The 17,858-nt window shown below is 38.1% G+C and overlaps 1 protein-coding gene and 2 pseudogenes across 1 annotated transcript; all 3 read left to right on the top strand.

Annotated features, from left to right (window-relative positions):
- The first annotated feature begins 176 nt into the window (after positions 1 to 176).
- On the top strand, positions 177 to 2,705 carry LOC137745517 (putative F-box/FBD/LRR-repeat protein At4g03220; annotated as a pseudogene).
- Positions 2,706 to 6,910: 4,205 nt separating this feature from the next.
- On the top strand, positions 6,911 to 9,885 carry LOC137745538 (F-box/LRR-repeat protein At3g26922-like; annotated as a pseudogene).
- Positions 9,886 to 10,488: 603 nt separating this feature from the next.
- Positions 10,489 to 14,584, top strand: LOC137745068 (putative RNA polymerase II subunit B1 CTD phosphatase RPAP2 homolog). Its single transcript, XM_068484941.1, has 6 exons — positions 10,489 to 11,273; positions 11,449 to 12,183; positions 12,298 to 12,488; positions 12,569 to 12,832; positions 13,629 to 13,787; positions 14,038 to 14,584. Exons 1-6 carry the CDS (start codon positions 10,610 to 10,612, stop codon positions 14,140 to 14,142), a joined length of 2,118 nt encoding a protein of 705 aa, XP_068341042.1. The 5' UTR covers positions 10,489 to 10,609; the 3' UTR covers positions 14,143 to 14,584.
- The last annotated feature ends 3,274 nt before the right edge of the window (positions 14,585 to 17,858 follow it).

Raw genomic sequence — 17,858 nt, 5'->3', positions numbered from 1 at the left:
AAAGAAACCACTCTTCGCCCAACTGTTTTTACTTTTTCTTTTGTTTTTCCAAAATAAAAAGTATTAGATTTGAGTGATGACTAATTTATGCATTACTTGATTTTACTAGTAACTGCATATGTTCTTACTTTTACATTTTATTACAGATTTAATTTCTATGTATTTTACTTTGAAAAATGCAGGCTTTGTTCAAGGACGGTTCCATTTCAGTACCACCATTAGATGATGTTTCCTATTTGTGTATCGATATTGGAGGCTTGTTTGATGACTTAGTGTTGGCATTGGTTTCTCTTCTTGGGAGAATGCCGAATTTGAGCACATTGTACATGAATTCTTCTTGGCATTGCGATTTCCACCGAAAATTTGAAGTAAATGGTTATGCTTGGAAATTATTAACCTCTTGATATATGTGTGTTTGAAGTTTGTAATTGATCAACTTTTTTTTTCTGTTGTTTCCTTTTCAGTGTTCAGGTTATAATATGAAATACTGGAAATCACAAAACCTTCCTTTCATTCCTCTTCTTAAAGAGGTAACTGTAGAGCTTTCCCGAAAATCCTATGGGTCTAACCCCGTTAACTTTTCAAGGTTCATCCTTGAGCATGCTCCAAACTTGAAGAAAATGGTCGTTATTCATTCACCCCAGTTTGCGAAGTCGTCTCTCGACAAGTTGATGAGGAGATTTCCAATGCTGAAGTTGTCTTTCGCAAAAAGTAGTTGGGAAAAGAAAGGACATGAAAAAGAAGAGAAGCTATTTCATTCTGCAGAAGGTGTTTATGTGTCAAAACTCTCAGTTGCAGTGTGCACCTTATGTCAATGTACATATTTTTGTGGAACTAATATTGTGTGTTTCGTCTACATCAATTGAGCATGTCAATTCTGTTATATGAGCCATGAATGGTGATCAACTCTTATCAGAGATCACTGACGAAATCTTAGTGAATAGGGTGTTGAATTTCTACTTATGATTCCTAGGGCAACCGAGTGCTAGTAAACTAAACTTTAAATGTTTTCTTCCTTCCGGTCACCCACATCTAATCATAGTTGTACTCCATCACTTTCTCTCTCCCACTTCCTTCTTTTTTTTTTTTTTTTTTTTTTCAATTTTAGTTTTTTTTTTTAATTATTATATATTTAAACACACTATGTGTGACTTTTATCAAGTATAGGCAGTAACGGTTGAAGAACAAGAGCAACGCGGTTTGAGCTACTCCTATCAACCACCAACCTCATGTGTGTGACTTTCATCTAGCACTTTATAACGGAAGATAAAAAATGGCAAACAAAATAAGAAGGCAACAACGAAGAGATACAAATTACAGCAGAAAATAGAGAAGCCCAAGCTCAACTTTTTTATAGTATTGATTTTCCAGAGGGAAGATCCCTCACTCTCAGCAAAAAAATAAAAATAAAAGGGTTGATTCTACCAATTTCCTTTCAGCTTTGTCAGGCAAATATCCCTCACTCTCTGTAATTTATTAACTGACACTGAATTTTGAATCTGGTTGCCCATTCCCAAATCAACAAAATTAGGGTTCTCCAATCTCTGCCGTGTTTCAATTGTATGTGTTCAATTTACTAGGAGTCTTTGTAGTAGCTTGATGCAAAAATCTGTAGGTAAAGAAATACACATTTTTAGAGTTGCTGCTGATGATTTTTTGTTTTGTTTATGTTTTTAGTAAGAAAATCCTAAATTCTGATGCCTTAAACAATTTCCTATTGGAACGAAGCTCACCATTACATGTTTCTTGTTCCGAGTATTGATTTCTGTCTCGAAATTACTGAATTATGTTTTGATGGATTGTTCTGTTTTGATGAGGAAGTGGGATAGCTTAATGGCCACCCCAAGTCGTGAAGAAGTTCAAGGAGTTAGTCCAGAGTGTCGGGTTTCCAGAAGGAATTGCTCATAACATCCTTTCGTTGCTCACATTTAGAGACCTCGCTCGCTTTGGGAGCTTATCCAAACGCTGCACGGAACTCTATTTGTCAACTCCGAAATTGAAGTTAGAATGGATTAAAGTTGATGTATCTACGTGCGACAAGTGGTCAAGTTTTTCAGATTCTGTGGATAGATTCATGAACCTTCGTGGGGATAAAAACATGCATCAATTACGTATTAGATCGCAGGTTCCTGATCACCGTTCTGAACCCCTACGCATTTGTGATGGCAAGGAATTTCGATTCATCCCGTGGATTGAAAATGCTGTAAGGTGCAATGTTGAACTACTTGATCTTAATATCACTCGAGCTAATCGGAACACTCCATTGGAATGTCCATCTTGCATCTTTTCTTGTGAATCTTTGAGTACTTTGTCGGTGCGCATGATTAATGCAACTATCAAAACACCCTCCTTAGCTTGTTTGTCTAATCTAGAATTCGTGAAACCGGAACATGTAGCTATAGACGATGGGTTCTTAAAGTGGATCTCATCGTCCTGCAAGTGCATCAAAGAATTGGAACTTTATCATGTTTGTAGGGTAGGCGATATCACCATTGAAAGCACATCTTTGAAATCTTTTAGTTTTTTTACTTCTAGTAATAGACTTCGTCAACTCAAAATCTGTGGTAGGAAACTTGAAGATATCTTCATAGGCTGGGCTGTTAGTTCAAAGTTCAAACTATTGCAGGTCATTAAATATCTTTGCTCCAAATCTTAAACAGTTTTCCTGGAGTGGGGAAACAATCAACAACCAGCTGGGGAGTTGATCGCATTTGGAAATGGCTGAGATTATTCTGAGACCTGCAACATATGGATTTGGTTATTCTGGCAAGATATCGCGCATACTTCACAGTATACACAGTGTTAAAGCTCTTACTCTTGCCGAACATATAATAATGGTAAAGTGACTACTCATCTTGTAATTGTTCTTATCTTTCTATTTTTATGCATAGAAACAAAACCTAGATAGTTTGCAGTTTTATATATATTCATATGATCGTTCCTGGCATTTTATGTATGTTTTCCTTGTAAACCGCAGGCTTTGTCGAGGAACTTCCACGTCAATACCAACGTTAGATGGTATTTTCTATTTGGTTATCAAAATTGGAAGCCTTTCTGATAAATTAGTGTTGGCATTGGTCTCTCTTCTTAGGGGAATGCCTAATTTGAGTACTTTGCACATGAGTTATGTGATTGGTACATGGAGCCTTCTGAAGCAGACTGAGTGATCCACAATCAAGATCTTTGCGGCATATAAACGTAAAACATGTATTCAAAAGTTCGGGACACTCCAAAAAGCTATTGTTTCTTTGTTTCTTCTAGACCATCCAATAGTATGAATATATTTCCAAACTTTATGATGAACAAACCGAACTAAAATATAGCAATAAATTGACTAATCCAAATGAAAGAAAATCTCGATAAATCAAAGTATGACAACCCAAAATAATTAAGAGTCATACCTGATTAGTTGCATTGCACCAACAACAGCAAAGGTCGATAATTCTCTTAAATTGAAAACTCAAATCTGCTTAAAATAAAACAAAATGACATCACAGGCCATAAGAAAATTGAAGCCAATTCAGGGCTTGTTGATAATTCTCTTATAAGTGTGTGCTTGAACTTTGCTGTTGATAATTCTCTTATAAGTGTGTGCTTGAACTTTGCTGTTGATAATTCTCTTAGGTGGAGTGGTATAACTTGTCAGGATGACTGTTTCGACAAAGCTCTGCGGAGTCGAAGACAGAGCAAACCTACATTTGACACGTCTTGATCTCGATGTCCGAAGGACAGCAGGATGGCCACGAGCTGACCGACACCCGAGGGTGACGCAAGCCATTTAATGAATGCATATGCCGAGAACATGAGAAAACATGCATATAAATTTCGCTCGAACTACATAATATAATAGTATTCAGCCGTTAATAAAATGATAGTGATAATGCATGACATGTTCAAAGCATATATCTAATTCAGAATACAAGCGGAAGGTGCTATTACAAGTGGAAGGTGCTATTACAAGTTGAGTTAAAGTAGAGAGGATGACGCAATATCATTGGTAGGGGAATACCTCGTAGCTCGGATCGTATGTCTCGTTCCTATGTCCTGAGGGGGTGCAAAACAAACATGAGTGGACCAAGTTGATATATATATATATATATATATATATATATATAATACTAAAACAGTTGTTCATCAACATACTAACCCCTAAAGTTTTATGAAAACTCAATAATATAATATGTAATAGATTTTCTGAAAACCCTAGCATGCCATCAAACCTTTCATAAAACATATATCATATAGTGTGCTAAATAGTGGTGTCATATGTAAATATCTTCCAGCAAAACCCATCTAACAACACCTAGCCAAAGCCAATATAAATATCTTCCGGTTGTAGCCATCTACCAACGCCCCTCCGCAACCATATATAAGTATCTCCCGGCCGAAGCCAATATAAGTATCATCACCTGTAGGCAGAACAGTAACCAATAGATAAGCACAAAAATCATTGAACATAATATTTCCAAATAATATATATATATATATATATATATATATATATCTCATTGGAGTTCAGTAGCTCAAACATCATATGTCAAAACATCTTCATAGTATATAGTCATCCATCATATATACTACAAGGAACATGAAAATCGATAAAGTATGATATTCCAAAATATTCTCAGTAAAGCATGATAATCATAAAGCGTAAATCTAATTTACTCATAAACGTTTCATAAAACGTAACCATTAAATCATGCTTTTCATGTATGCATTTCTAATAGTAAAATATGCATTTTAGAAGGTGTCCACTCATAAATACTCCGTCGTTGTAGAGCCGTGCGAAATGGGAAGGACGAAATCGCCACTAATAATCGCACCTAAGCACATAAATGGTCTAATTAATAAAACTCTACTAAAATAATTGAATTTACTAAAACGGACGTGAAAAACGGATTCAGGATGTCGAATTACGCTAAGAAGGGTCCTAGGTAAATTTTGAAAAAGTCAACACAAGAATATTTCAGAGAATATTCCTTGGAATATTCTAACCTGATCGGGTCAAACAAATCCAGGTTGGGCTCTTGGTTAACTGGCTTGGGGTTTGGGTCAGACTGGTTCAATAGGTTGGGTCATGGCTTAAAGGGTTTTGGGCTTAAGGCTACTAGGTCGGAGGCCTAAGTTCGTATGGCCCAATGGCCTAGGTCCAAAAGGTTTATGGGGTGGATGGGTTTGAAAACTGGGCTAGGCCTAAGGCCTGGGTTTGGGCCTAAAGGCTTGGCCCAAGGATTTGGGTTGGGCTGCAAGGTTTTGGGCTGGGTTCAAAGGATTTGGGTTAAGTTAACCCGTTTTCAGGCTAATGAATTGGCCGGTTTCTGGGCACCACTTCAAACACCCATTACTTCTTCATTACTCCGAGCTATTTTCTGCAATTCACACATAAACACAACTTAAAACAAGCTTTGATCTAACTCTAAAACATATCCCAAGAGTTTCTATAAGCTTACCAACATCGGAAAATTACAAAGAACATCGGGGAAGACGATGAACAGTGACACCATCATTATGGGGTTCCACGGCATAGGGTGTGGTGTTCTTGAGACCTCTACGTCCAGTGATGAGGTATGGGGTTGTTGTTGTTGCTTGTGTGAGTAAAACTCAGACGATAGAGGGAGGGTTAACAGAAAGAGTGCACGGGGAGGGTGGAGGAAAAGAGAGGAAGTGAGAAGTGAGGGAGAGAGAGAAGGTTATAAAATAATAAAGAGGGATAAGAAAATCGCAAGAAGGGAAAGGAGGATCTGAGTAAGGTGGGGGATAAAGGGACAAAAATCCCATGTGGGTCCCGCAGTTCGTAAATTAATAATGTAAAGGACGAAACACAAAAATATCTGACAAAAAGTATAATAATTTGGGACGGGATTTCACAACATCTAATTAGACAAATAATACAATAAAAAATTAGTTCAAGCACACACTCTTATAAATAAAGTAGCAAAAGCGATAGTGAAAAGAAAGCAAGGATAGGGAAAAGGAGACCCAGAAACTACCGTAGTATTAAATTGGTCACGCTGCCCTTCGCAAAGGATTAGGATTCTCTCCCCTCCTTTTTCCATCCCCTTCCATCTCCTTCTCTCTCACATTCTCTATTTTGTTTTTCCTCTTTCTATAAAAAATTAATATAAGATGTCGACGTGGCTTAATCGTGACCGTTCAAATATGAGGGGAGGGAAGGGGAGGGAAAAAAAGAGGGGAGATAATCCAATTCCCTTTGCAGAGGCCTCCTCATAATCCATTAAGCTTGGTATATAGCGTAAATTAAAGAGAATTCATGGGTTTTTCTGCAAAAGGTCCGGCCACCGGAACCATTTATTTGGTGATTGGAATACCCCAATCCCCAAGAGCACTGAATAGAAGGAAGAAGAGGAAAAGAAAAAAAAAATCTAAAGTAAGTGGAGCGGTTGTATTAAGGAAAACGTGGGAGCGGTTATGTGTGTAAACTGTAGAGAGACAAAAGGGAGAAGAAGGGGTCGTGGGTTTTTATCTTGAGAAAAGTATCCCTGCTATTTTGTTTCCATTATTTTCTTTTTAATTCTCTTTTTGTTTAACATATTTTTCTTTTTTATTTTTGACAAAAGTATCCCTGCTATTTTGTTTCCATTATTTTCAGCTAGTTGTGGATTTTTTTGTTTAAGAGGCCTTATAGTCCAATTATTTTTTGTAAAGTTTTGAGACATCAAACTCTCATTTTGACTTTCTAATATTAAAGATTAAAGATTAAAGATTAATTTGTTTATATATGGCTGTTTTAATGAAATTGTCCTTGATTAAAAAAAACTTTTTTATGAAGTAAGTGGAGCGGTTGTGTTGAGGAAAACGTGGGAGTAGTTATGTGTGTAGAGAGATAGAGGGAGAATAAAGGTAATGTGGGTTTTTATATTCTCTTTCTTTTTCTTTTGTGAAGTTTTGAGATACCAAACACTCCTTCTGGTTTTCTAATATTAAAGATTAAAGATTATCAGTATTCATTTCGTAAATTAAAGATTCTAATTTAATTATAAAATTAGGAGCCCCAAAAGATAGAAGAGGAAAAGGGCGCGAGGGAGTCTAGGGATTTGACAATTTCCATTGGAGATGCTCTGAAGTAAGCTTTGCATTCGCCCGATTCTACCAGTTTTTCCAGCTTCCAGAGGTAAGTAAATCTCTCTCAAGAGTTTATTCACAGACCTTGAAATCTGACACGACATTCCCAAACTTGCAAAATTAGGGTTCCTCCCTTCTCTCGTTTCTGTATATATATGTGTATAGATATATGTGAAAACATATGATTCTCCGAGTAAGACTTGTGGTTATTATAGCTAATGAAAACATATGATGATTGGTTATGACTTGAGCGATTTCCGATTGGAGCTGAGCTTGCCGTAACAGGTTTTGAGTTGCAGTTTCAATTCTGTCTCGTAACTCTTCAATTATGTTTTGATGGCTTATCTTGCAACTAGGGCGCAGAATGAGTAAGCGGGCGGCTGCTGCAGGTTGTGAGGGTCTCGGAGTTTATACGGAGTGTACGGCTGACAGGCTTAGTAATCTTCCAGAAGGAGTTGCTCACTACATCCTTTCCTTAGTCACATTTAGAGACCTCACTCGCTTTGGCAGTTTATCGAAACGCTGCAGGGAGCTCTATCTGTCAACCCCGGGATTGAATTTTAGCTTGTGGCAATTTGATGTATACACGTGTGATGAGTGGTCAAGGTTTTCAGATTCTGTTGATAGGTTCTTCGCCCTACGTGGGGATAGCAACATACATCACTTGCGTATTGGTATGCGGGTTCGTGATCACCGTTGTGAAACCCCTTGCGTTTGTGCTGCCAAGGAATGTCGAATCATCCCATGGATCGAGAATGTTGTAAGGTGCAAGGTGGAACTGCTTGATCTTCATATGATTCTACCTGACGTGAAGACGCCATTTGAATTTCCATCTTGCATCTTTCTTTGTGGATCTTTGAGGACTTTGTTGGTGCGCATACTTCATGGAACTATCAAGGCACCCTCCTTAGCTTGTTTGTCTAATCTCGAATGCTTGAATTTGAAATATGTAACTTTAGGTCAGGATTTCTTCAATTGGATCTCATCATCCTGCAAGTGCATTAAAGAATTAAATCTCGATCATGTTTGTGGGGAAAGAGATATCACCATTGAAAGCACATCTTTGAAATCTTTTAGTATTGTGACTAGTGAGGATAGACTTCATCAACTCAAAATCAGTGGTGAGAAACTTGAAGATATACACATAGAGTGGAGTTCAAAGTGGTGCTGGTCATTAAGTATCTTTGCTTCAAATCTTAAGTATTTGGAATGGCCTGGGAACATGGTCGTCAACGACCAGCTGGGGATATTAGAAAAGGCTGAGGTTTCTTTTGCCCCTCAAGCATATGAAGCGGAGGGGAAGGCATTTGACTTACTTTGCAGCATACAACGGGTTAAAGCTCTAACGCTAGATCAAAATACCATCATGGTAAAATAATTACGCTTCAGGCTAATTGTTATCTGAAACAGAATTGAGAGTGATGGTTTTTTACTTGATTTTGGTAATAATACAACATTTTATTTCTTTTTGTTGTTTAATTTTTATTTTTGCAATTAACCGCAGGCTTTGTTCAAGGAAGGTCATGTGTCAGTACCACCATTAGATGATGTTTCTGATTTCCGTATCAACATTGGGAGCTTTAGTGATAAACTAGTGTTGCCATTGGTTTCTCTTCTTAGGGTAATGCCTAATTTGAGTATTTTGTACCTGGCGTCTTCTCCGTCATGCTTTTCATACCGTAAAAATGATGTAAGTAATAGATTCTGTTTGACAATTATTATAAATTTCTTGGTATGTTTTAGGAACCTTGCAATTGATCTACTTGCTGCCTTGTCTCCTTTTCAGTGTTCAGGTTTTAATACGAAGTACTGGAAGTCACAAAACCTTCCTTTTGTTTCTCAGCTTAAAGAGGTAACTGTAGAGCTTTCCCAATTTTCCTATGGTTCTAACCCAGTTGAGTTTACAAGGTTTATCCTTGAGCATGCTCGCAACTTGAAGAAAATGGTCATAGTTCATCCACCCCGCTTTGCGAAGGCGTCTCTCAACAAGTTGAGAAAAAGCGAGAAGACTTCCAATGCTCACGTTGTCTTCTGCAGAAACAAGTACTAAGAAGAAAGTAGACAGGAAAAAGAAGGGAAATTGTTATGTTTTGCATAAGAATCTGTTTTTATCAAACACTTTAAATCGAAGCGTGCGTTATGTCACATTTCGGGTATTAGTATATTTTCATTCTTCAACTGAGAGCCAAATAAATGTTTTCCATTGAATTTACTGTATAAGAAAATTGAAGGACGAAGGAAATAAAACCAGCCCAGATTGTATCTGGATTCTCTGTTTCCTATTTCCTACGCTAGCTAGAAGATTAGGGTTTCATTACTTGCCTTTTTGGGCTTTGCATCCTTGTGCGTCAAGGAATCCTAAACTTCAACTTATACTCAAATTCACTCTATAAATATATGTGTATGAGATCAATCGATCTTCTTGGCCTTATTGTGCTACTTTTGGTGTTTTGGTCGTCCTCCGAATCATCTCTCGGTGAGCGGAGAAGCACGTCGGAGATCTTCAAGGAGTGGACGACAAACCAGGGACGAGTTTACAAGGATGCACAAGAGAAGGAGATGCACTTCAAGATTTTCAAGGCTAAAGGGAGAAGAATTTATACTACCTAGGCCTCAATGGCCTTTTGGATTTAACTGATGGAGAATTTAATCCCCAACCCGTGGTTGTTTTCGGAAGCCATGGAACAATGGAACCGTGTATAATTATTCTATTAGGATGTGATTACCTCCTTGATTGCTTGTAACTAGGCTATATTTGATTAGTGTCACATGAAATCCCCTTGTACCGCCGAGGTTTTCAAAAAAAAAAAAAAAAAAAAAAAAAAAGCTATACTACAATTTTATAGTTTTGCATGTACTCTTGTTTGAGAATAATATAGTACTCAGATCTCTTTGCTTATTTTTTTTTTGGTTAATTTTTACTCCATCTTAAAAATTATGTATTAGTATTATGGTCTAGTTGTTATAGCGAAGAAATCCATATCAGATTTCTTTGCTTATGGAGAGTCCGTTCAAATGCGTACATACAAGGGTAATTATGTGTGTGCGGCTTAGCCAAACAATCAATTTTAAAAAATACGCGTCAAGTTGGAGAATAACTTGTATAATAAGTTACACCAAGTTGGAGAATGACTTGTATAATACAATTACACGTTGAGACTTGGCTGCTGATTCTTTCAACAGTCAAGTTATATTCCAATTACACTGTCATATTGACATTATATACCAATAATACAAAAACATGTATTAGTTCCTCTTTGTATATTTTTGAATTATTGATCCGAGATGTCAATGTGACCGTATATCCACGTTGTACAAATTGCTCTGGTCAAATAAACTGGACCATATTTGTCTCTGGATTTGACCCACAATAAGTGCTCGGGTTGCCTCTTCGGATTTGACCCACAATATACTCGCGGACTTAACAGAATCAACCGATCAACCGAACAAGACAGAGTCGGTGTTAGAGAGCTTCAAATTCCAAATTCCTAATTGCGATCGGAAAACCCCTTTTCTCAGCAAAAAGATGGAGAAGAGCCAACCGCCGCCGCAGCATCAGCAGCCCATGTCAGTGAAAGAAACAGTGTACAAGCTCCAACTCGCTCTCCTCGACGGCGTCAAAACCCTTGACCAACTCTACTTGGCCGGCTCAATAATCTCCCGCTCCGATTACAGCGATGTCGTCACGGAGCGCACCATAGCCGACCACTGCGGCTACCCTCTATGCCCCCATGCCTTGCCTCCGGAATCCTCCCGCCCCCGCAAGGGCCACTATCGCATTTCACTCAAGGAGCACAAGGTCTACGACCTTCATGAGACCTACATGTACTGCTCCTCGAGCTGTCTTATCGAAAGCAAGGCTTTTGCTCAGAGTTTGAGCGAGGAGAGGTGCGATGTCTTGGATTATGGCAAGGTTGAGAAGGTCTTGAGGGCTTTTGGGGATGTGGGTTTGGACAAAGGGGAAGTGGGATTGGGGGAGACTGGGGATTTGGGAATTTCGAAGTTGAAGATCGAAGAAAAGAGTGAAGCGGAGATTGGGGATTTGGGGATTTCTAAGTTGAAGATTGAAGAAAAGAGTGAAGTGCAGTTAGGGGATGTGGGCGTGGTTGGTCCCTCTAATGCTATTGAGGGCTATGTTCCACACAATCAGCGGATATCCAAGCCATTGGGTTCGAAAAAGAACAAAAAAGGTATCTGCTTTTTTGTTTTTTGTTTATGAATCTGTTATTGCTGCAACTGTATTATATTTAAGTCGAGGAGTCTATCTGATGCCTGCTCAGGTTTCTAGGATTGTTTTGTTTTGTTTTTCGTTAGTTGTTACTGTGTTCTGTTAGTGTTCTCTTAAGTGAGGATTGTTTATTGTAGGGTCCAAGGGTAAAGAAGCGAAAACGAGTGGCGGGAAAGATATGATCTTTAACGAGATGGATTTCATGAGTTGTATAATCGCTAGTGATGAATACAGTGTGTCCAAAATTCCACCAAATTCTGGGGAGAATGGTTGTGAAACTAAGTTTAAGGAATCAGAAGAAAAAGTTGCTCATATTAAGAATGATTCTGAAAAGAAATCCAAACAATCAAGAGGGGGAAAAAGTAAGATTTCCAAGGAAGATGATGTTGGCATTCGAGAGGCGCCTTCAACTTCAGAGACTTCTCAAACTATTTTGATTAGAAGTACTAAAGAAGCAAGAGAGGAATTCCCTGGTGATAAGGAGAAATCAAATGTGCCAAAGCTAAGATCCTCTCTTAAACCTTCAGGGGCAAAAAAACTTAATCGCTCTGTTACTTGGGCTGACGAGAAGGTGGAACATAGAATGAATGATTATGATACATTGGGTAGTATCCACAAACCTTTGCTTAAACCTTCAGCGGAAAATGAAGTCGGTTGCTCTGTTACCTGGTCTGATGAGAAGATTGATAGCACTAAGAGTAAAAATGTTTGCGAGGTTAGAGAAGTGCAAGGTGCAAAAGAGGGTTCTGGTGTATTAGGGAATTTGGAATTGCTAGATAATGAACGTTTGGAATCCGCAGAATTTTGTGCCATGGCATTGAGGCGGGTAGCAGAAGCTGTTGCATCTGGAGAATCTGATGTCAATGATGCTGGTATGTCATTGTTTGGTTTAAATGTATATAGTAGGTAGCATATTACATGTTGGTGGAACTTGGTTGTTTGATATTTGATGGCGTTTCTTTCCATGTGTCCTTTTCAAATATCAGTTTCGAGTGCTGGAATTATTTTATTGCCACGTCCAGATGGTGCGGATGAAGAAGAGCCTACTGAGGATGTTGACATGCTTGAACCAGAACAAGCTCCTCTGCAGCAAAGAAATCCTGGAATTCCAAATTTTGATTTGTTTGACTCTGAGGATACTTGGTTTGATGATCCACCAGAGGGTTTCAACTTAACTGTAAGATTGTAAATTTAAGGTCATTGCATATTATTTCTCTTTGGAAGTTTTGTGCTAATGATACCTTTCATGTGTTTCAGTTATCGCCTTTTTTAACAATGTGGAATTCACTCTTTACATGGATAACATCATCTACACTGGCATATATATATGGGAGGGATGAAAGCTTTCATGAAGAATTTCTCTCTATTAATGGGAAAGAGTATTCCCGTAAGATTGTCTTGGCTGGTGGCCACTCTTCTGAAATCAAGAAAACTCTGGCTGAATCTCTTGCTCGGACTCTACCAGGAGTTGTTTCCCAACTTAGGCTTGCAACACCAATATCTAGTTTGGAGCAAGAAATGGTATTGATTTTGAATCTTTTGCGTGTTTTGTTTGAATTCTGATGAAAATCTGATGAATGAACCTGCATTAGTGTACCCTATAGTCAAATAATTTTTCATGCTTGACTGTTTGTTTATAATTCTAGTTACATCCTCATAACCAGATTTGAAAACTTTGTATGTGATGGTTAAGTATATGTTATAGCCCATAACAAAAACAAGACTTCAAGCCTTTTGGCTGCTTTAGGACTTTGCAGTTTCCGCATGGTGCCATTGTCAGACATTTAAACTTAAGTTTACTGCTTTATATACATTTCATATTGAACACAAGTTTTTTGGGAATACATGCAACTCTGCTCGCTGTTCTACTTTTAGTTGAAGCACTTGCTTTTGTGTTTATGTATCATTAACCACGTAAAGGATTCATTTATTGAGGATACGTAACTCCATTACATCCATGGGTTTTGGTCTTCCAGCAGGCATTTCCATTATCCAAGTGATTTCAGTGGAGTTTACAACTCAACCATGATATGTGATAAACCAGGACTAGGAAAAGATATCTTCACCTTTGTAGTTCATAGAAGCTACTTTCCATGTGTCAATTTTACATTTATCTTTATTTACTTGTATTAGGTTTCGAATTCCTATGCTACTTGAGTACTGTGAGCCGTGACACTTTGTATGTGTTTTGTTATGTTTGGCATGATCTTTATCTGCGTGCTTTAATCAGTATAAGAAACCCTGCAGTGCAGCTAAATATTACTTTAACATTGTTAAGTTTGTGAATGTGACATGTCACTGAGGTGTTTCTGTACAGAGCTGCATGTTGGAGACGATGACTTTTGTTGACGCGCTACCAGCTTTCAGAATGAAACAATGGAAAGTGGTTGTTCTTCTTCTCCTTGAAGGTCTCTCTGTTTGCAGGATTCCTGCACTCGGTCCTCACATGCCAGATAGAAGGACACTGTTTGACAAGGCAAGGCCCAATATGTGTATCTTTATAGCTTATTAACTTATTTATTTTACATACATGAGAACAAAAATGGAAGTAAAGAAAAAGATTTAGACAGAGATGTGTTTCACTTTTCTTATCAACTAAATCTAGGTATGCTTAGACTGTGTAGTAATTAACATATTAATATTGGTTCTCGAGCTGTATATACTGTATGAGCTTTTTAAAACAAAAACGTTAATCTGTACATGTGGTTTTGGTTTTGGCCAAATAGGTGCTGGATGGTTCCCAGATAACTGCAGAACACTACGAGCTTATGAAGGATCATATGTTACCCCTAGGCCGAGCACCCGAATTCTCAGCTCAGAGTGGTGCTTAATGGAAATGAAGGTTTGACTTCAAATTCTCCACTCGTAGTTGTATTGATCGTAGACTTGAAAGCTGTTGCCTGCAAAAGTAGCAGTTGGGAGAACCCTGTTTTCGAAACTGATTGGAGAAAAACCATCCACCGCCGACTCTTTCAGCGCTGGAAGAACGATGTTGAAAGTCCGAAGCTTCATTGTACATGTTTTCGGAACATTTATCGGACTGAAAATGTTAAGACTTGCTATTTTTCACTCCCTTTGGTAATCTATACAAATGCTTCCTGCAAAGCTACGTACCAGGATAGGATGGAGAGATAGTCTCCAGAGTGTTCGGTTTTCCTTGGTTTCGAGTCGTATTCTAATCTTATCAAAATTACGTAGATGGAGATTTGAACTCGATGGGACGAGCACATTGTTCTAGTCAAGTATTCAAATCTTATGCACTTATTTTGTGTGTGGTCTCTATCATTGGTAGACACGTGTTAATTTTGTGTTTTTTTTCGTAAATTTAACTTATATCAATCAATGATAGATGTTAGGCTACATACAAAATGGATGCAGAAGATTTGAAATCGGAAATTTGAATATTGATTTAGTTAACTTGACTTTGTCCACGTCAGCTCTCTAGAAAGTCTTGTTGAAGTGTACTATTGAAGGGGTTAGGAAAAGGAGTTGATATTATCGTAATTAAATTTGACTAAGAGGCATCAAAGTGTGTTTTTGTTTTGGACACGTGGCTGGTCTGAAGGTGGTAAAGTAAGAAGTTGTTAAGAGTCAATTCACAGGAGGTTGATGGGCTTTGATCGGCCTTCTCTTTTACCGGCAAAGTATATTCGCATGTTGGACTATTAGTCTGGGCGCCCACCTCAAAAAGACAGAAATACCCTCCTAAACATTTATTTTATCAAACGTTTTAATCTAATCATCTGATTAAGCAATTGGAATATTATATGGGGAAAGGGATCCTCTACAGATCCCTTCTTCCTAATCCTAAAAATTTATCAATCCGGATCATTAAAATTTGATCCAACGATTAAAATTATTATAACTTTTATAGTAAGCTTCTGTTTGTAGAGATCAAAATTTAAGGGTCTAGATTGGTGGATCCTTATGATCAAAAGGAAGGAATCCGGAGATGATCATTTTCCATTATCCGGGACTTGGACCTATTATGTTGTACTTCAGCCAAGGTCCACAATAAAGATACAAAGGGCTAAATTCCAATTAACCCTTGACATTTTTTTTTGGAATTGTTATTAGCACTGCAAAATGATTTTGCACTCTAAACTTTCGATATTTAAAAAGAAAAATATACATGTGAGAAGTGCAAAATGAGATTTTTAAAGTGTCACTAACAGTTTTTTTTTTTTTTTTTTTTTTTTAACAAAAGAAAGTTTACATATAACAACATAGGCGAATCTTTAGACAATTCATATCACACTTTAACTTAGGTTGTATTGTGGAGCATTATTAAACCAAATGATTATAACGTTGTTCTAAAATAGCAAACCCATATATTGTCGTGTTTGTTTCTCTATAAGTAATTTAGAAAATGAGAGTATGAGTGACTGTCAAAAAAGTTCAAATTGCACGTTTGAGACCAATGTGAGCATCACTTAAGGGTAAAACGTTCGAGCGTAATTTTATGACTCAACATGCTTCAATGTGAGATATCATATTCAACTTACTTACATGACTATTATGATAATTATTATAGCAAACTATGGTGTGATCAGGACCAAATTTTCCATTGTCAATGTAGATAAAAAGAGGCGGTGCTACTTACATAGGGATGGGCAAAATACTCATGGGTTTGGATAACCGCGGTTACTCGCCTATTTAAAGTTCACGGTTACGGTTATGGGTAACCATTTAGACGAACAAACGGTTATGGGTATAACCGTTTATCCGTGAAATTTAAATGCGCGTTTATGGGTATTACCCACGGTTATAATGTGTCACATCCCGGCCCGGGGCGAACCACTTTCCGGGCCCGCTCCACCACCGTAGCACGATATTGTCCGCTTTGGGCTTACCATTCCCTCACGGTTTTGCTTTTTGGGAACTCACGAGCAACTTCACAATGGGTCACCCATCATGGGATTGCTCTAACCCCCTTCTCGTTTAACTTCGGAGTTCCCATGGAACTCGAAGCCAGTGAGCTTCCAAAAGGCCTCGTGCGGCCCGGGGAGAACTACTTCCCGGGCCCGCTCCACCACCGTAGCATGATATTGTCCGCTTTGGGCTTACCATTCCCTAACGGTTTTGCTTTTTGGGAACTCACGAGCAACTTCTCAATGGGTCACCCATCATGGTATTGCTCTAGCCCCTTCTCGCTTAACTTCGGAGTTCCCATGGAACTCGAAGCCAGTGAACTCCCAAAATGCCTCGTGCTAGGTAGGGATGAGAATATACATTTAAGGATCACTCCTCTGAGCGATGTGGGATGTTACAATCCACCCCCCTTAGGGGCCCAACGTTCTTGTCGGCACACACCCGCCCAGAGTTAGGCTCTGATACCAATTGTCACATCCCAGCCCGGGACGGATCACTTCCCGGGCCCGACTCCACCATAACACAATATTGTCCGCTTTGGGCTTACCATTCCCTCACGATTTTGTTTTTGGGAACTCACGAGCAACTTCCTGGTGGGTCACCCATCATGGAATTGCTCTAGCCTCATTTTCGCTTAACTTCAGAGTTCCAACAAAACCCGAAGCCAGTGAGCTCCCAAAAGGCTTCATGCTAGGTAGGGATGAGAATATACATTTAAGGATCACTCCCCTGGGCGATGTGGGATGTTACATAATGGGTATCCATTGATTATGGGTATTATCCGCGATTATAACGAATATCCATTTACCCATTTAATATAATATACGTAAAACTTAAAAAAAAAATTAAAAACCTTAAATTTTCAATCTCTCCGCCAGAGACTGAAATGCCCTGTCCTGCTCATCTCTCCCTCCTCGCTGCCCTTTCTCTCATATACGCCGCTCATCTCTCTCTCTCTCTCTCTCTCTCAAGATTCTTACCACGAAAAGTGTCTCTGTATGTCACCCTTCTCTATCTCTCTCTCGATTTCTCTTTGGTTTCAGTTTCCATATTTTCTTGCATTTTCTCATAAACCAAACAGGGCATCAAATTTAATTTTTCTTTTTAACTCTTATTTGGTGCTGGGTTTTAATTGCTCATTATTTCAAGTTTCATGAATTGGGTTTCTCCAAGAATTGCGATATTTTTATGAATTTTTGTGCTTTAGCAATTGATGAAGCTTGAATTTCTATATAATTGATTACGTGTCAAAGAACAATCATACTCTTTTTTTTTTTTTTTTGTCCATGGAGAAAAAAGGGTACGATTTGTAGATGTTTAATTTATGCTGGGCAGCCTTCTAACTTTGTATTTTATAGGATTTAGTATTATGTTTTCTATGGTTGATAAGCTATATTGTCGAAAAAATGGGTCTTTGTTAATGTTGTATATGTTGTGAAACAAAATGCAGTGTGACTGTGATGTTTAGTCGTTTATTGAGCCTTCGAAATCTCCGAATTTTATAATTTTCAAGTTGTTAAAAAAAAACATGTAGATGGATGAAAAAAGGGTAAATGAGTAAAAAAATGATAAACGGGTTCAAAAACGGATAAACGGGTAAATGGTTATGGTTAAATGGGTAAACAGTTATGGTTAAATGGGTACACGGTTATGGATATGGTTAACCATTTATAAA

The sequence above is a fragment of the Pyrus communis genome, chromosome 9 (genome assembly GCF_963583255.1).
Source record: "Pyrus communis chromosome 9, drPyrComm1.1, whole genome shotgun sequence".
Classification (NCBI taxonomy): Eukaryota; Viridiplantae; Streptophyta; class Magnoliopsida; order Rosales; family Rosaceae; genus Pyrus; species Pyrus communis.
This window is presented reverse-complemented; position numbering and strand designations above follow the sequence as displayed.